Source organism: Rattus norvegicus, chromosome 12 (assembly GCF_021556685.1).
Source record: "Rattus norvegicus strain SHRSP/BbbUtx chromosome 12, alternate assembly SHRSP_T2T, whole genome shotgun sequence".
Taxonomy (NCBI): Eukaryota; Metazoa; Chordata; class Mammalia; order Rodentia; family Muridae; genus Rattus; species Rattus norvegicus.
Window position 1 is genome coordinate 26,210,238 of NC_141545.1, and position 19,653 is coordinate 26,229,890.

Below are 19,653 nucleotides of genomic sequence, written 5' to 3' on the forward strand. Positions count from 1 at the left end.
GAGGCCCAGAAGGCCACAAGCTTATGGATTCCGGCTTGGAGCGGGGACACGCGTGCGCAGTGTGTAGCCCTTGCTGAAGAGACTGCCTGGCGTTCCTGTTCGGATTCTTTATTCTGCATATCGTGGGCAGCGGGGTCCACTTGGATCGGTCGGCGAGGTTCACACGAGTGAAGGGCACTGTGGAGGGAAGAAGGTAGGCGTGGAAACGCCGGGAATGGGAGCCACGTGATGAATGAATTAAAACTGGGAGTGGAGAAAGCGGAAGTGGAAGGGATTGAGACGCTAGGAAGGAAGAGGGCGTTGAGGGCGCCCCCTTCTGGTTGCACCCTTAGAAAGCTGGGCAGAAAAGGATTCTGTCATTCTTCCTGAATCTCGTTCCTTCTCCATGCCAGGACTTAGAGCATGGCAGAAAACAGAGAACCCCGCGGTGCCATCGAGGCTGAGCTGGACCCCGTGGAGTACACCCTTCGGAAACGACTTCCCCACCGCTTGCCGCGGAGGCCCAATGATATTTATGTCAACATGAAGACTGATTTTAAGGCTCAGCTAGCTCGCTGCCAAAAGCTGCTGGACGGAGGCACTAGGGGGCAGAACGCATGCACTGAAATCTACATTCATGGCTTGGGCCTGGCCATCAACCGTGCCATCAACATCGCCCTGCAGCTGCAGGCAGGCAGCTTTGGGTCCCTACAGGTGGCTGCTAATACCTCCACGGTGGAGCTGGTGGATGAGTTGGAGCCAGAGACTGACTCTCGAGAGCCACTGACTAGGATCAGGAACAACTCAGCCATCCACATCCGAGTCTTCAGGGTCACGCCCAAGTAACTGAAATCAAGCTGACTTTTCATCCACCAAGTCCTTTGTGCACACACATCCAGGCTTCATGTGGTTGAGGTTTCTAGGGGTTCGTATGGCTCTTGTTCTGAGTTCTGTCATGGACCGCTTCTCAGAGCTTGTTATCTCAGCGTAGAGAACTGGAAACGGAGAGCCCGAGAAGCGAATCTTCCTTGTCCCATATAATAAAATGTTAAGTTGTGTTGGTACCGGGCTTCGAATGGTCTCTTCTTCCTAGTGTGCTTGAATAGGAATGGTACTTCCTCTGTGTACTTGAATGGGGTAGGAAACTTTGCAAATATTTAGGCCACAGGAAAGGAACCCACCTTAGACCACAATATGACAAATAAGGAGTTTGTTGAGTGTAACACAGAAGCTTAACTTGTTACAGTGTGCACTCAGGAAGGTTAGAGAGCAGACTCACCTACTGAGCCAGCTCCAGCTGGTTTGTCTCAGGCTCTCATAGTTACCAGGCTTGGGAAAAGAGAAGTTTTCAAGGTGAAGGACTGTGGATCTAATTCAGCGAGGAAATTGTGTTACCTAGTTGCCTAGCATCAATTTAGGCCCCAGGTTCGATCCCTAGGAACCCCAAGAATTATGACGGGGGAGGATTGGGGAGATGGCTCAATAGGAAAGGCACTTACTTGTCAAACAACCATGAGTATTTGATACCCAGAACTCATTTTATTCTAGGCACTGTAGCACGTGAATCTAATTACCATGGTTCTACAGTGAGATGGGCGGCAGAGACAGGAGAGTCCTCTCTAGCTTGTGGGCTGGCTGCTCCGGCATAAACATTAACAAAAAACCCCGTCTCAAAGTGGAAGGCGACTTACATGTGTACTGTTAACACATGTACCCGTACTCACAAACACATCAAAACTTGTTTTTTTTTTCCTTTTAAGATGAAGCCTAGCCTTCTAAGGATTAAGCTTCCCTGAACTGACAGCTTTTTTTTTTTTTTTTTGCTGGAGTTAAACCTAGGGCCCTTGTACACTAAGTCTATTGTTGCTGAACTGCACCTCAGCTCTTGAACGGACAGTCTTGACTGTCACACTTCCTGCTTCTGAAGAGCCTGTACGTTTCTGGCCTCTGTAGTGTAGAGTCTGAGATCGACCTGGTTCAGCTGTGTAATCTTTCTCGCCAGCTTGCTGCGATCTAAAAATCGCCTAGCAGACACACCTCTGGGCATGTGTTTAACTGAGGAAGAGTCTGCTCTTTCTGTGGATGGCACCATTCCATGGGCTAGGGGCCCAGACGAAATACAAAAAGAGGAATTGGAGGGGCTGCCAAGATGGCTCCAGGGGTGGGTAAAGGCAAAGCTGACAGCCTGAGTTTAATCCTTCAGAGCCCACATAATGGAAGAAAACCAACTCTGAAAGCTTTCTCTGGAGACATGTTGGATGGCTCTAGGAGCTACACAGTGGCTCACAGGTGTGTTTCTGAAAAACCAGCGGGTCCGGGTCTGATCACATACACATATTATCTCAACACTTAGGCAGGAGGGTTGCGAGTTTGAGACCAACCTGGGCTACATAGTTAATTTAAGGTCAGTTTGAGCTCCAGAGCGAGACTCTGTTTCAAAAGCAAACCGGCAGAGTGAAGAGACGCTTATACACTTGGAGAAAACCTTTGCCACCCATGCATCGGACAGGAGATTAATGCCTAGAATTACAAAGATCTCCGCAGATCACAGAAGATAAATCATTAATTAAAGAACTAATAAGCTGGGGCTGGGGATTTAGCTCAGTGGTAGAGCGCTTACCTAGGAAGCGCAAGGCCCTGGGTTCGGTCCCCAGCTCCGAAAAAAAGAACCAAAAAAAAAAAAAAAAAAAAAGAACTAAAAAGCTGAATAGAAAGTACTCAAAGCAGGAACTGGAGAGATGGGTTCGGTGGTCAAAAACACCAGCTGTTTTTCCAGACTCCAGTTCAATTCCCAGAACCCACATGGCTCCTGCAGTGCCAGGGCATCCAGCATCCTCTTTTGGCCTCCGTGGGCTCCAGGCACTCTCATGATGCACAGGTAATACTCACAAAAAAACCACATACAGATATAATTTTTTTTTCGGAGACAGGGTTTCTTTGTGCAGCCCTAGGTGTCTTGGAACTCGCTCTGTAAGACCAGGCTGGCCTTAAACTCATAGAGCTCAGCCTGCCTCTGGAGATGTACACCACTATCTCACCAAGAGGGGCGGGGAGCGAGTGCAAAGTAATAGCTTGGACAATAAATATTTGAAAAAAAAAAAAACACCCTTAGCTATCAGGAAATGCTAATTAAAAATGCATTACATTCTAGTCAGGATGGCTGTCAAGCAAACAAACTTAAATACTGGGAAGGATGTAGGGGAAAGAGGAACCCTAAAACATGGTTGGTGAGGGCGGGGGGTGGGGGTGAACTGGCACAGCCACGATGGGAATCAGTATGGAGAGTTCTTCAAAAGCTGAAGGAACAACCACAACTACCACGTGACCCGGCCTTGGCATATAATCAAAGGGCTGTAATCAGTATCCACCAGGAACTCCTACCCATCCATGTCTGTCGCCGCGCTACGCACAGTAGCCAAGACACAACACCAGCATAGGTGTGTAGCCATAACTGAGGGGATAAAGAAAACGTGGTCCAGGGTAGGTCAGATGGCAAAGGCTCTCGCCTCCAAGCTTGAAAGGCTGATCGCCAGGACCCAGATAGAGAAGGACAGAACTGACTCCTACAAGTTGACCTCTTTGATCAGAGGCTATGAGCCCATGCATGAACGCACACACAAACTGAGATTTAAACATGTTTTACGAAGAGGGAGAATATGACTCACATACAAAATGGGATTTTACTTTACTGTAAAGAAAAATGAAATTATGACATTTGCAGGAAGGTGGAGGGAGCAAGAGATCAGTGAGTGGAAAAAGCCAGACTCAGAAAAAAAAAGCATGTGTTTTCCCTCCATATATAGAGTGCAGATTTATTTATTTATTAGTGTGTGCGCGCATATGTACATGTGTGCGTGGATGTGTGCGTGCATGTGTGTGTGTGTGTACGTGTTTGTGTGTGTGAAGGACAGAGGTTGATGTTCTGTATCTTCTTCAATCACTCTTTATCTTACTTTTGAGACAGGGTCTCACTAAACTAATAACTTATCAATGCCGTTGAGCTGGCCATCAAGCTTCAGGCATCCCCCTGTCTCTGCTCCCTCAGCCCTCCTGTGGGTGCTAGGAAGGCGAAAGGGGAATAAAAGGAGAGAACATAAATAAATATATGAATATTAATATATTAAATTAATAAGGAATATATGTATATACACATACATACATACATGAAGTTGTTTGGTGAGGAAGGAGTCAGCAAGAAGAGAGGGAGCATCAGGGAGGGCAATGGGGGAGGGTGGATGAGAAGACAGCATAGGTATGTATGTATAAAACCATCACAGGAAAAGGCTGGAGACGGAGCTCAGTGCTGGAGTTCTGGTCTACCACATGCAAAGCCCTAGGTTTTATCCCCAGCATCTCATCAATGGAATATGGTATCACAATCTGTAATAGCAACCCTTGGAACGTGGGAGCAGGAGATCAGGACCTAAAGCTTATCCTGGGTTCCACGGTGAGTTTAAGGCTAGGCTGGGATAAATGAGATCCCGTCTCGATATCTATTGATAAGCTATAAAGAAACTGCCGCAGTGAAACCCATCTATTTGTACGCAGACAACAACAGGGGGAGCATAGTGCGTGCAGTTCATTCCTGGAACTCTTGGCTCAATACCTAATGTGGCGATGTGCTGGAGGGATGGCCCAGTGACTGGCAGCGGCACTGTTCTTGCAGGTGACTCGAGTACTACCCAGCGCCCGTGTTGAGTGGCTCACAACTGTCTGTGACTCCAGTTCCCAGGGATCTGAGGCCCTCCCATACCTCCATAGAACTTGCACCTACTCTCGAATACCCGTACACAGACATACACATAATTTAAAACAAAACCAATCTTCAAAAACGAACCAACCTTCCAGCTGTGGTACTACAGAATCTTCATCCCTACACTCAGGAGGCAGAAGCAGGTAGACTTCTGTGAGTTGAAGACCGGCCTGCTCTACATAGACTGTTTCCAGCCCAGCCAGGACTGCATAGCAAAACGCTGTCCAAGCAAACCTATCCGCCTGTTGTTTTCTTACCATTATCCCCTAAGCAAAACAGCACATCTATCAGCTACATAGTGGTCTGTATTTTAAGAAGTCTAGAGGTGAGAGGGTGGCCATAGGTTCCAGGAGATCCCTGTACGAACTCATTTGGTCATGTACATATGGGTTTATGGGGGTTTGTGTGAATGTGGGCAGTGTGCATGCACATTTGAATGAACGTAGGCACATGTGTGGGAGGTGTGCATCAGTGTGGAGGCCTGAGGTTGACACTGGATATTTTCCTTACTTACTCTCCACTTTATTATTGAGGCTTTGTCTCTCTACCCAGAGCTTGCTAATTCCAGCTAGTAAAGATGGCCACCTTGTTCCCAGGCACCCCTGTCTCTGTCTGAGTACTGGGATTGCCAGTGGGCAACCTCACCTGCCTGACATTTATGTGGGTTCTGACGCCCCAATCTCTGGTCTCCATACTCACACAGTAAGTGGTGCATCTACTGAATCAGCTTCCCAGCCTGTTTGCTTGTTTGTGTTCGGTCCTGTGATGTAGCCCTGGCTTGGCCTGGAATAAACTATGTTAGCGCAGGCCAACCCCAGACTTGCGGACTCTCCTTAAACCTTTGCCTCCCAAGTGCTAGAAATATACTTCCACACCTGAATTTAATTAATTAGTTAATTGATTGCTTAGAGTTTTAATTGAGACAGAGTCTTGTTGGTAGATCAGGCTGGCTTCACATCAAGATCCTCCTGCCTTAGCGTCATGGGTACTGGGACTGCAAAGTACATGCTCACACTTGTACAGTTTTATATCAGGGACTTGAGTATCCCGTGTTTGGGATTCTCGGGATCCCCACATCCATTCCTTTCAGATACCAAGGACCACTATGTACACAAAGAGATATGTCATCCAGGCTGGCCTGAAATCATGACGCAGTTCAGGCTGTAGACGGCATCTTTTATTATTGTTTGAGGTCACAAGAGTTTAATAGCTCCTAAAAGTCGGGAACGGAATCTTACTTCAATTATCATGGTGTGGCATCGAAAACTCAGTCCTAGTTGGCCAAAATCCCTTCCCACAGCTTCTGCTTATGACATAGCTCACTCTGTAGCTGGGAAGGTGTACACCGAATGCATCTCTTGTGGACAGATGAGATATGTAAGGGATGTCAGCCACCACAATGTGATCCTGAGGGAATGGAAAGATTAAGTTCTCTGTGGGACCAACATGCTTTAACCTTTGACTTGGGTACTGAAGGATGAATAGGAGTTTCATGGGCAGAAGAAAGGAGAGAAGATCTCCTGGGCAGAGGTACAAGAGAGGGATCTATGAACAGGCAAGGTACATTGTGGGCCAAGAGGGACATAGGGTGACTGTGGAGATGAAGGAAACAGGCTGATGTCATTTCTATTGTGACAGCCCTCTCCATTAACCTTGTTTATTGTTGTTCATAGTAGTATCTGTGTGTTCCTGGTCATGTATGTGAAAGTTACATGAACATGTGTTTCAGTGCATATGAAGGCCAGAGAGTGTTTCTCAACAAGACACCACAGACCCTCCTTTCTTTCCTCTCCCTCTCTCTCTTTCCTCCCTCCTTCTCTCCATCCCTTCCTTCCTTTCTGCCTTTGTTTCTTTCTGGGACAAGGTCTCACCAGCCTCCCCGGCTTGAACTCTCTTCATTCACCAGGCTGTCCTCGAACTCACAGAACTCTGCTTGTCTGTTTCTCCCAAGTGCTGACCACTTTGCTTTTTCAGACAGGGCCTCTCCATTTTACTTGGGACTCACTGACTTGGCTATGTTGACAGACAGCAAGCCCAGAGGGTCTCCTGCTTCAGCCACCTCAGCAATTGGGTTTTACACACACACACACACACACACACACACACACACACACACACACACACACACACCTCTATGCCCAGCTCTTTGATGTGAGTACTAGAGGTAGAACTCGGTTTCCCACATTAGGTAGCAAGCACTTTACTGACTGGGCCATTTTCTCAGACCTCTATTCCTTCCTTTCTTCCTTCCGTCCTTCCTTCCTTCTTTTCTGACAGGATCTCAGGATGTAATACAGGCTGGCCTGAAACTCATTATGCAGTCCAGGCTAGTCCTGAACACATGTAAATCCTCCTGCCTCACCTTTCCAAGTGCTGGGCTTGCAAGTATGCACCATATCACTTGGTTTTATTATTTTTTTTAAAAAAGACTCTATTTTATTTTTAATATTGTATATGTCTTTATGTGGGTTTATGCACACGAGTTCAAGTGCCCTCAGAGGCTAGAGCTGTTACGTCCCCTGGAACTGGAATCATGGGTGGTGGTGAGCCAGCTGATGTCAGGATGTTAACCGAATTCGGTAAAAGCAGTTTGTATACTTTGCTTTTTGTTTTGATTTTCAGGACAGGGTCTCTCTGTGTAGCCCTGGCTGCCCTGGAGCTCACTCTGTATACCAGACTAGCCTCAAACTCAGAGATCTGCCTACCTCTGCCTCCTGAGTGCTGGGATCAAAGGTGTGCACCATCTCTTCCCAGCAGCAGTACGCGCTCTTAACTGCTGGGCCATCTCTCCACCTCTTTCGCTGCCCTTTGGAGACAGGGTTTCTCAATACATTATCCAGGGTGACTGGTCTCAGACATACCATCCCCCTGCCTTCACTTCGTAAGTGCTAGGACCATAGGCCTGTGCCACCATGCTTGGTTGACTGGCTCTCCATCAACTTCTTCAGGGCTTCCTTGCCTCGGAAGCTCCCAGGAGCAGATGTAGAGCCCTTAGGAAGCTGGGCTGCAGCTGTGTCTCCCTGCACGTATGTGTTCTTGACTCTGCTCTCCTGGCTAGAGCCCAGCGGGGCTGGTGGCAGGCAGCCGTTCTCGAATCCCTCGTACGCCGGTTCGGTTTGTCTTGGCAGTGCTCAGTCTCACACAGCCTCCGTTTGTTGTTTCTAGTCCGTGTTTCCACACTGCTCGCAGTTAGGGCTTCCCTGGGTCACTGTCCGCAGATGTAGCCTTCGATGATGCTACTGAAGGCAGACCAGACCCTGGGGATTTCCTGTTTGAGAACTTGGCTGGGGAGGTGTGGGGTGGGGGGTGGGGCACAACAGACAGCCATGAGCAAGGTTTCCGTGTCTATGGTGGTCTGTATGGAGTATGAGGCCAGGAAGCCCGGGGGATCGGCGGCTTTCACAGGCGTCTTCAGGGAGGCCGACACCTTCTCTGTTCCCTTTGACTTCCATCAAAGCTTAAGCAATCAGCATGGCCCAGGAGTAGAAAGTCTGTCTCAGCACAGCAGTGTCTCCTCCTTTCGTTGAACAACCACAGGGCCCGCGGTGAACAAGGATGATTTCTTCCTGTAGAGACATATCCCCAAGACTCAAGCTCACAGTCCCAGCTACTCAGGAGGCTGAAGCAGGAGCACTGTTTGTTACAAGTTCAAGTCTAACCTGGGCTACATAGTAAATTACGAGACAGCTTGAGCATTTTAGAGACCCTGTCTCAAAAATTTGAAAAGACTGTGTGTCAGGATAAACATGTATTCTTCAACCAATTCATTGTTAAAAATTTATCTATAATTGCACATTTGTATACACACACACACACACACACACACACACACACACACACACACACACGTGTTGTAGAGGTCAGAGAACAATTTGAGGGACTCTGTTCTCTCTCTCCACGGTGTGGGTCCTGGGGATTGGAGATTGAACTTAGGTTGTCAGCCTTGGCAGCAAGCGTCTCTACCCACTGAGCCATCTTGCTAGCCACTGGACACCTTTTAGCACTTATAACCCTTATCGAAATTCTGCTTGTTGTAGGTAAGAGGATTAGGTACCAGGTCTGCCAAAAGAGTTACACTTGGTTGGGTGACCTCTAATAGGAAGGGGGAAAAATGTAGATTTAATTTCTTACTTACCCTACCTTGAAGACAGGCCCTCATGTAGTTCAGGCTACGACTATACCTGTTTTTTTTTTTTCCTTCTTATTTCTTTTTGTGTGTGGGGGAAGGGGGTATGTGCACCTATGCATGGAGGACAGAGGTCAACTTCAGGCGTCATTCCTCAGGAACTGTCCACTGTGTGTGTTTTGCGAGAGTCTGTCACTGGGACCTGGGCTGGGCTAGGCTAGCTGGTCAGTGAACTCCAGCAATCGGCCTGCCTCTAGCTTCCTAATACTGAGGCTGCAAGGACAGGCTCCTGCATCCAGTGTGTTGTATGCTGGGGCTTAAAATCAGGGCCTCATACTTCTGCAGCAACGCTTCACCCACTGAGCCGTCTCCCCAGACTCTTTTCTCTTTTTCTCTGTCCCCCTCCCCTTTCTTTCAAGACAGGGGTTCTCTGTATAGCCCTGGTTGTCTTGGAACTTGCTTTGTAGACTAGGCTGGACTTGAACTCTCAGAGATCTACCTGCCTCTGCCTCCCGAGTGCTGAGACTAAAGGCATAAGCCACTACCAACTGGCTAACCTTTCTTTTCTATTTGAGATGGGTCTTGCTATAAGTACAGGCTGGCCTGGGACTCAATTCTCTTTAGCCTCCCGAATAGCTAAAATTACAGATGTGCGCCACTATCCCGGGCTGTCAACGGACAGAAATCCCTTCTCCAGCATTCTTACTTCCTTCCAGGTCTCCAAAGGCCAAAAGTCTCTCCTCAAAACACTCTTCCAGCCCTCTCCCCGCCCGGCCAGCTCACTTTCCAGCACAGAAGGTCTCCCAGGCCGTTGGCTTGACTCCCAAAGTTGAGAAGCCACTGCTTGGAAACTGGTTACGGACAGCCCAGAGCCCTCCCCCAACCCCCTCAGCCCAGCTTTAGGCAGCTGGGGCTCCGTGCTGCCTGAGGTTTGCAACAGCTCATGGGGGTTGTAAATTTGCTCCCCTCGTTTGGGACCCATAGAGTACAGCCTGCTTCCAGCTCCACCGTGGGTTTCATCTCTGTGATATCTATAGAGCCCAGTTCACAGGTCACCTGCTCTGAAATTAATAGCAACTTCTCTCTCTCTCTCTCTCTCTCTCTCTCTCTCTCTCTCTCTCTCTGTCTCCCCCCCCCCCCCCTCTCTCTCTCTCTCTCTCTCTCTCTCTCTCGGTCTCCCACCATCTGTTCAAAGGGCCTGGCAGGGATCATAGAACACAACCCCCAACAGTAGTGACTTTCGCTAAGACCCGCGCTGGTGTGGGGGCAGGCACAGAGATGCATGAGACCTTCCCCGTACCATCCCTTATTCTCTTCTCTGTATCAGGGCATACGCAGAGGGGTCTACCCCCAGCAGGGACATTTTATGAGTAAGCAACTCCTGGAGCTGAGCAGTGTTCAACTTTGACAGATTCTCAACTTCGCCATAGCCACTGGCCCTGAGATAGCAACAGTTAACACCAGCACACAGCAATGGCAACTTCCTGCTGGGGTGTCGGGAAAGGTTTGGTGGAGGAGAGAGCACTTGGGCTTGAGATTCGAAGAAAAGAGGGAGTCAGAGTGGGGAGGGCAAGCCAGGTAGAAGCAGCAGCTAAAAAGACCCCACAAAGTAGATGGGAGGCCATAGTGTGCGGCTGGCGAGATAGTTCAGCTGGTGAGGGTGCTTGCTGCTAAGCCTAATGACCCGTGTTCAATTCTTGGGTCCCACTCTTGTACTTGGAGGTCTTGTCCTCTGACCTCCACACCTATGCTGTGGCACACATGAGCATGCCCATGCACATGCACACGTACTGAATAAATAAGTTTAATAAAAAGGAAAGAGCACGACTGGATACAGCAGGTCTCACTTCTGGGGAGTGGAGAATCCTCGCAGGTTCCTGCTCAAGGGATCTGGGGATGTGACTCAGTTGAGAGTGCTTGCCTGGATTGTATCCCAGGTTTGATCCTTGTCGAGGTAGAAAGCAGGTGGGGCAGTGCAGGACTAGAATGCTAGGATTTAGGAGGAGAAGGCAGGGATGGCCATAAGTTCAAGGTCGTCCTCAGGTACATAAAGAGTTCAGGCCCAGCCTGAGATATACGAGACCTTATCACTCAAGAAACAACAACAACCAGAAAGAAAGTAAAAGACTCTGGCTTGGGGTCATGACGTATGTGAGAATATACATGGGGAAACAAACATTCTTTCTCTTTTTGAGAGAGGGACTCAGGTAGCCCAGGCTAGCCTCCAATTCGCTATGTATCAGAAGATAGCCCTGAACTCCTCATCCTTCTTGCCTCTCCCAGACCCTGATGTTAGGTCCCCAGAGCCCCTTAGCACTCAGGGGGCTTAGACTTGCTCACTGCCTCACTCCCCACAAATACAATGGCAGCTCTCTCTCCAAGGCCTCAGGGGACAGGCTGCCCAATCCTCCTGCCTCCAGCATATAGAAGCTGCTGGGCCTGGCCCTCTCCCAGGGTTCTCTGAAGTTAGTGACAGAGAAGGGACAGGTTCTACAGCCCAAAAGGCTCCTCCTTCTAAGATTCAGGCCATGTCAGGCCATGTTGTCCCTGCCCCCATCTGTCCCTGGCCCTCTCTCCAGTGGATAGGTCAGAGCTGTGACGCAGGAGTCAGGGGCCCTGGAAAGAGCAGCCTGTTGGGAGGGGTGCGGTGGTCGGGGCTGAGCTCACATGCGGACGTGTGTGTACGTGTGTTCGTTTTGCATCCCTCACAGCTGGGCCACAGTTGGAGAACAGAGTTGGGGCCAGGCCTGGACAGCAGTTTCAGGAAGACACCCCGAAAAGACCCAAGGTGACAGACGACCGTGCAGTGTCAGAAGAGTCAGGTTAAGGTTCATCTGACTTCCAGTTAGCTCACCAGCTGGCTTGGCCTCCTGTCTCCCTCTTCATGGTTCTACAGCTTGTCCTGATTGTGCCCCTCCCCAGATGAATCCCATGGCTCCCTTCTTCCTCCAGCACGTCAGAACGTCAGAAATGATGGACTGGCAACCCCGACTGCCCATCGACGGAAGAGGCAGCTGCCACTTCTGGGCACACCTCCTTAGTCGGGGTGTGTGTGTGTGTGTGTGTGTGTGTGTGTGTGTGTATGAATGTGTATGTGTGTATGTATGTATGAGTATGTGTATGTGTGTGTTTATGTGTATATATATATGTATGTGTGTATGTTATGTCTGTATGTGTATATATGTGTATGTGTGTATGTGTGTATGAATGTGTATGTATATGTATGTGTATATGTGTATTTATGTATGTATACATATGTGTGTATGTTATATCTGTATGTATGTGTGTATATATGTGTGTGTATTTATGTGGTTTTTGGTTTTTTTTGGAGCTGGGGACCAAACCCAGGGCCTTGCGCTTGTATTTATGTGTTTATGTGTGTGTCTGTATGTATATGTATGTGTGTCTGTCTATATGTGTGTATGTCTGTATGTATATGTGTGTATGTATGTGTGTGTATGTGTGTATGTATGTATGTACATATGTGTATATGTGTATGTGTGTATGTCTATATGTATGTGTATGCATGTGTGTATGTGTGTGTATGTATGTGTGTGTATGTGAGTGTGTATATATGCATGTGGTGCAAGAGTGGAGGCCAGAGTTTGACTTTCAGACATTTTACTCAGTTGCTTCTCCATTTCATTTTTCTTGCATTAATTAATTAATTATTAATTAATTCCACATGCATCTGCATGTGTGAGTTCTACACGGCACACATGTGGAGGTCAGGACCAGCTTGCCGTGGTTGAGTCTCTTCGTCCACTGCGTGGGTCTCAGGCCACCAGGTCTCAGGCAAGCGCCTCGCTGGCTCTCCACTTGGTTTTTGAGACAGGATCTTAGTGAACCCGGAAGTTACTGATTTGGTTATATAAGCTGTCCAGTGAGCTCCAGGAATCCTCCTGCCTCTACCCACCAAACACTGGGATTGCTATCAGCGCCTTCCAGCATGCTTTTTATTGTTGCTTTGATTTTGGTTTTTTGGAGATAGGGTTTCTCGGTGTAGCTCCAGCCATCTTGTAACTCTCTCTGTAGACCAGGCTGGCCTCGAACTCCTAGAGAGCCACCTGCCCCTGCCTCCCGAGTATTGGTATTAAAGGTGTGCACCATCGCCTCCTGATTTATGCCCAGCTTTAGTGTGTGGGCTGGGGAATCTAGATCAGATCCCTGTACATATGAAGCAAACATTCACTAATCATCTCCTCAGCTCCTTCCCCTTCTTCTTATGTATATTTGTATAACATGTAATATGTCTATAGTATACATACATATTATAAATGAAAGATTACTTATTTTGATTTTGTACGTATGCATTTTTACCCAGACATCTGTGCAGCACATGTGTACAGTCTCTTTGGAGTCCAGAAGAGGGCATATTCCCAGTGCTCAAAGAGGTCAGAAGAGGGCATCAGATTTCTTAGAACTGGAGTTATGGATGGTTGTGAACCACCATTTGGGTGCTGGGACTCGAACCTGGGTCCTCAACAAGAGTAACATGTGCTCTTAACCACTGAGCCATCTCTTCAGCCCTTCTTTTATCTTTTGAGATAGTTTCACTATGTAGCACTGGCTGCCCCCAGCCTCCTAAGTGCTGAGATGACTGGAGCTCTCTCTCTCCCTCTCCCTCTCTCTTAAATCCAAGTTATTTAGAATAGCATTCACGGCTATTTTACAACCTGGTTCCTCCCTAAGAGCACTCTGGTCTGATCCCCTCATTCCACACTCCCCCCAGCCCCCCACCCCACTCCACATCCCATAGAATTGTGTTCCACCCAAACTGCTCAATCCTCAAGTCTGAGCTCAGTGATTTCTGCCATCCCATCTGCCTTAACTTCCCTGGTTGGATATGAGCTTGTTCACCCTCAGCTCTTACACCTCGGATCTGCACACTCCAGTTCTGATACATTGCCTGCCATGTTCAGAACCTGTCTTGCTGTGTATGATCTTGAAGAAGATTAAAACATATCTTGTTTTATCCTGCACAAAATAGACATTGGTCCTGGAGACCAAACTCATCTGTAGAACCCCTGCCTAGAATCCCCCAGGGAGGGGCTGGGGGCGTGGCTCAGTGGTAGAGCCCCTGCCTAGAATCCCCCAGGGAGGGGCTGGGGGCGTGGCTCAGTGGTAGAGCCCCTGCCTAGAATCCCCCAGGGAGGGGCTGGGGGCGTGGCTCAGTGGTAGAGCCCCTGCCTAGAATCCCCCAGGGAGGGGCTGGGGGCGTGGCTCAGTGGTAGAGCCCCTGCCTAGAATCCCCCAGTGAGGGGCTGGGGGCGTGGCTCAGTGGTAGAGCCCCTGCCTAGAATCCCACAGCTCAATGGGAGTTTAGCTACAGTGTTTGCCTAATAGAAAGCACTGGGTTCCCGTCTCAGCACTGAAAAGACAAAAAGCAAGAACCTACTGTCAACCTGCCCACGTGTCCTCTGTAATGCACCACAGGCTCCCTGTTCTGAAAGTTACCTTCCTGGGTTTTTAGGGTTCTAGAAAATGAGGAGAGGGAGGGGAGGAGGCCCATATTCATTACTCCACTTGTCTGAGTCCGATTCCTCAACAGGGTCAACCCTGACCCTTAGAACAAGTCTAAGATTGTAAGAAGAAAAAGCATCTGAGCTGCTTCTAGACTCCAGCTCTAGCTGTTTCTGATCTAAATCCCTGCCCCAAGACAAGGACGCCCCCCAGGGGAGGTGTTCTGGTGCCCAGCTTTTCAATTATCCTCACCTCAGCCTCACGCTTCCCTTCCCGCACATCTCACAGATGCGCACCCCACTGGTCTACCCTCCTGTAACTCAGAACCACCCCCCTCCCAAGACCCCCCTGACAGCGTGTGTGCCTGGAACAGCCTGCTCTACCCCAGCAAGGACCCGACCCAGGCGTCCTGCCCCTTGCTCTGACCCCAGGTGGCCCCCACCTCTGGCGACCCCTCACGCACACACAGCTTCACCCCCACCCCCACCCGCGCACGCACACATGCTGATAACATCCCCGACCCCCGGCCGGAGCCACAGTGTCCCCGGACCAACCCCGGCCGGTGGCTGTGTCTCACTGTGTTCCCGAACAGACCCTTGGCCAGGGCCACCGCGTCCCCACTCTGCCCGCGCCCCCTGGACGGTGACCACCTTCTTCCAGGCTACTGGGGTGATCTGGCCCCACAGAACTTCTAAGGATGAAGACTCACAGCGTGGACACTGGCCCAGCCCCGGGTCGCTAAGGAGCCGCAGCAGCCAGGCGCGGAGATGGGGGTGCCCGGTGAGTACTCACAGGCTAGGGACCTGTGACCTCCAGGGCTCCTGTTTGAGCAGGGATTTACATCTAAAGCTATTGGCCAGGAAACGGCCGGCCGTATTCAAGGACCTGCGACTCTCCAAGGATCAAGGAAGAGAGGGGGGTTGGGGCAGCCTCCACGTGCACGAAGGGGTTTGGGGAGCCCCCCTGTGAATGACAAAAAGGCGGGGGGATCCAGAACAGGGACAAAGTTTAGGATTTTAGGGAGATGAGGCGCTGCTCTGCGGGTGGAAAGCTGCTAAAAGAATTACCTGGGTTCAGGAGTCCCAGCTTCCCTGGATCTGCCAGCCTCTGGCGTGCACCCACAGTGAAGTTTGGCCGAGAACTGGATGCCGGTCGGTTGGGGGGTGGGGTGTGCAGCGCCGAGGGATTGAATGAAGGCCACTCAGGCAGAGCCTAAGCAATTGCAAGGTCGGGGTCAGCAGAGACTAGAAGGGCAGAGGGGTCTCGCTGAGCAAACCGGCCCCTGCAGTCCCACGGCCCCCTCCCCTCCCCTCCCTCCTCACACTCAGCCTGCCTTTCTTACAGAACGTCCCACCCTGCTGCTTTTACTATCCTTGCTACTGATTCCTCTGGGCCTCCCAGTCCTCTGCGCTCCCCCACGCCTCATTTGCGACAGTCGCGTTCTGGAGAGGTACATCTTGGAGGCCAAGGAGGCAGAAAATGTCACAGTAAGTGCTCTGGCCCCACAAAAGAAAGAAACTGGTTCTAGGGGATCTGGAAATCTGGGTTCCCTCCCGGAACTGCCTTTAGGGTCAAGATGAGATGTTTAGCCTTACACCCCTTTCTGTCCTCCCACAGGAATGAAAAAAACTGGGCAGGGGATGTGGCCCAGTTGGTAGAGCGCTTGCTTTATTGTGCAAGAAGCCTAGGTTCGATTCCCAGTGCCGCACGAACCATTTAGGTGGCACAAACCTACAATCCCAGTATTTGGGAGGTGGAGGCAGGAGGGTCAGAAATTCAAGGTGATCCTCAGCTACATATCAAGTAGTGAGGCCAACCTGGGCTACATGAAACTATCTAAAATAAAGAATGGCAAAGCTAGTAGCCCCCAAACCCTGCTGGTAAAGTTCAAAGACGGTGTCTGGTGGCTTTTGGTGGAATGAAACCCTTGGACATCTTGACCCAGGGCTGTGTCTTTTAGATGGGCTGTGCAGAAGGTCCCAGACTGAGTGAGAATATTACCGTCCCAGATACCAAAGTCAACTTCTACGCTTGGAAAAGAATGAAGGTGAGCTGCACTGTGTCTGCTCCCCGTTCTCATCTCCATCTGTCTGTCTGTCTGACTGTCCATCCACACCCCCCTCCACCCCTGGTTCCTAGAGGTTGGTGGGTCTCATTCTCAGATCTTGATAATGTGGGAGAAAGAACGTTAGAGGCAATAGTTGAGGGGATAGAGTAGCTCTTATTCATTCATTCATTCATTCACTCATTCAACAAACCTTACTGCTTGAGGATGACCCTGGCTGGCTGTTTCTAAGTCTTTGCCTCCCCTAGGTGGAAGAACAGGCTGTAGAAGTTTGGCAAGGCCTGTCTCTGCTCTCAGAAGCCATCCTGCAGGCCCAGGCTCTGCAGGCCAATTCCTCCCAGCCACCAGAGAGTCTTCAGCTTCATATAGACAAAGCCATCAGTGGGCTACGTAGCCTCACTTCACTGCTTCGGGTGCTGGGAGCTCAGGTGAGTGTGAGTGTCTGTGTGAACCCTGCTACTTGCCCTTCTACAGGACGCGCCAAGAAGGTTAAAGAATATTGAGGTCTGAGCCAGGGAGGTCGCTCAGTGGGGAAAGGAACTTGCTGCTAAGCCTGATGCCCTGAGTTCGATCCCTGGGACCCACAAGCTGAAAGTCCTTTGACTTCCACCCATATAATAGTGAATTAATGTAATATCAAGTTTAAAACAAAGAATACTGACAGCTCAGGCTGGGGAGATGAATCAGAGGACGGCTCTCTGCGCAAGTGTAAGGAGACAAGTTTGATCTCCAGAATTTCTGTTAAAAAAAAGTGAGGTGAGGTTGAACGTACACGTAATCCCAGAGCTGGGGGAGACAAGCATAAGGATTCCTGGGGACTCACTGGTCCGCCAGTCTTGCTCAGTCTGTGAGCTCCAGGTTCTAGGAGAGACGCTGTCTCAGAAACTTCAGGTGGCAGGGCTGAGAAATGGCTCGGTGCTTAAGAGAGCTTGCTGCTCTTGCAGAGTTTAATACCCAGGACCCATATCAGGTGGCTCATAGCTGCCTTCACACCCCTCCCCCAGGGAATCTGGAGGGTGTATTGTGGATGCCCTGGGCACCTGCATACATTCACACCCACATTATCATAAATATTGTGGAGAGTGACCCCTGCCATAATACTGAGGTCTCTCTTTGCACACCCCTCCCATTCTGTTTTATCTGTAGTCCTCAGCAGTCCAGTGACATCCTATTTTCTCTTGACAGAAGGAATTGATGTCGCCTCCAGACGCCACCCAAGCCGCTCCACTCCGAACACTCACAGCGGATACTTTCTGCAAGCTCTTCCGGGTCTACTCCAACTTCCTCCGGGGGAAACTGAAGCTGTACACGGGGGAGGCCTGCAGGAGAGGGGACAGGTGACCTGCCACTGCCGTGTACCCGCCAACTCGCTCACCGTCACTGTGTCACGCCAACCCTCCACCACTCCCAACCCTCATCAAACGGGGTTGTTTGTTACCTTCTTACCGGCCTGTCCTACGGACACTCCAGCAGTGATATTCTGGGGGCCAGAAGAACTTCCCAGAGCTCCATTCTGAGCCTGAGGCCCCAGAGCAGGAGAGACTGAGAGAACCAGCTCGGATTTGTTTAGTTTTCGTTGAGACAGGAAGGTCTCACATAGCCCAGGCTGGCCTGGAACTCGCTATGTAGTCAAGGACGACGTCGTTGAACTCATGACCTTTCTGCTTCCATTTCTTGAGTGCTGAGATTACAAATGCCCTGGCCCTATTTACGGGGTGCTGGACGTGGAAGCTGGGGCTTCCTGATGCAACGTGAGTGAGCTTCCAGAGGCTGACTTAGAACTCAGGGGCAGAGACAGCCAAACTCATCTAGTGCCCTGCCGGAACTGTAATCCACGCCAGCCACCTCCCCCCCCCCCCCCCCACACAGGGCAAGCTTTGGGCTCCAATCTTTGTGGCATCTACGAAGAACACAGGGCCTGGAGAATGTAGGGGGCAAGACATGGATTCTTTAGGTCTCATAGGGTTTCCCCAGACAGCACGGGCCCTGCACTGGACAACAGAGGGTCACGAAGCCATGAAGACAGAATGGCCACTGACTCTCAGCTTTCATGGGAGGGAAGGGGTTTGAGGTTTTGTGTCTTTTAAAAAATACCACTGGCAACAGCCGAAATCACCAACCAGACTCCCGGCTTGTCTATCTTCATGAGTGTGCACCCCCAACTTTTCTGGCTCTACCTCCCCCCCCCCATTCTGGTAGCAAGGCATCAGATCTGGGAAACCAGAGGTGGAGGGGGTTGGGCCCTACGTGCTGCCTCGCATGGCCTGTCTGACCTCTTGACCCCTCTGGGCTTGAGGCCACAATGCCTGCCCACGCTGGTCAATAAGCAGGCTCCATTCAAGGCTGTCTCTTAGTGGGCAGCTGCCAACCAACAGGACAAGCACTGAGTGAGCTGGGGCCACCACTGAGGAAACAGGAGCTAGTATGGAGGGGTTCCCCATTAGGGGTTGGTGGCAATGAGCAACCCTGGTTAGTGGATCAGTTTGTCCGTACCCCGTAGCATTAGTCACTTACCTCAGGACATAAACCCCTTATGAGTCCAACCACCTTTCCATGCCATGATGGGTGTCGCTCTGAGGACTTCTCCTTGCAACTGGAAGGAGAGTCAACAGACCGGGAAGTGATAGGTATCACAGCCAGAGGACAAGGGTGACTCCAAATTGTTCCTCAGATTCCTTCCCCATAGTGCTTCATGTGGGAAAGTATGCTTAGGGGAGAGACCCACGCAGGCAACCAGTCACAGATGTCACACGTAGTACCAGGACCCCGTCCCGGCTCTGATTCTGTGTGGCTGCCGTTCATTGTTTCCAAAAACAAGACATTTGGAATCCAGCCTGAAAGCCTTTGTAGTCCACTGCAGGAAATTACATGTAGGCTGGGGAGTTGGGGGCTGGAGGGAATTGTCTAGGAGTGTGTGTGTGTGTGTGTGTGTGTGTGTGTGTGTGTGTGTGTGTGTTTTCACGCGTCTATACTCAAGATGGGAGGAGTCAGCAAAGGGGAAAAGAATTTTGGGGGAGGTGAACTTAGCTCCTGGACTACAGTGCCCTCTTCAGGCGCGATTGGGAACTGCTAGAGAACCTTACCAGCAATCTCCTTGCTCTGGGAACCTCTATGCTGATTTGAGGCTTCCACAACAGACATCTGCCTCCATTGCTATGAAAAGACAAGGGTGAAGTATCTTTCTGGGGTTGTTGGAGATGGGATATTAATTCTATATCAAATCTATTAAGACTTGAGGGGGAAGTTTATTTTGTTGTTTGTCTATTT

General features: G+C 50.0%; 2 protein-coding genes and 1 long non-coding RNA gene across 4 annotated transcripts; 2 read left to right on the forward strand and 1 right to left on the reverse strand.

The window, feature by feature from the left end:
* On the forward strand, positions 1 to 1,042 carry Pop7 (POP7 ribonuclease P/MRP subunit). The gene is made up of 2 exons (NM_001105918.1): positions 1 to 193; positions 393 to 1,042. Exon 2 carries the CDS (start codon positions 403 to 405, stop codon positions 823 to 825), a length of 423 nt encoding a protein of 140 aa, NP_001099388.1. The 5' UTR covers positions 1 to 193; positions 393 to 402; the 3' UTR covers positions 826 to 1,042.
* Positions 1,043 to 14,966: 13,924 nt separating this feature from the next.
* Positions 14,967 to 18,505, forward strand: Epo (erythropoietin). Of its 2 annotated transcripts, none has more exons than XM_087577680.1 (5): positions 14,967 to 15,101; positions 15,666 to 15,808; positions 16,282 to 16,368; positions 16,635 to 16,814; positions 17,575 to 18,284. In XM_087577680.1, exons 1-5 carry the CDS (start codon positions 15,089 to 15,091, stop codon positions 17,725 to 17,727), a joined length of 576 nt encoding a protein of 191 aa, XP_087433806.1. In that variant the 5' UTR covers positions 14,967 to 15,088; the 3' UTR covers positions 17,728 to 18,284.
* LOC148002277 (uncharacterized) lies at positions 17,306 to 19,404 on the reverse strand. The gene is made up of 2 exons (XR_015634724.1): positions 18,901 to 19,404; positions 17,306 to 17,705 (listed from the first exon to the last, which is right to left on the reverse strand). It is a non-coding gene; the product is annotated as an uncharacterized LOC148002277 (long non-coding RNA).
* Positions 19,405 to 19,653: the final 249 nt, after the last annotated feature.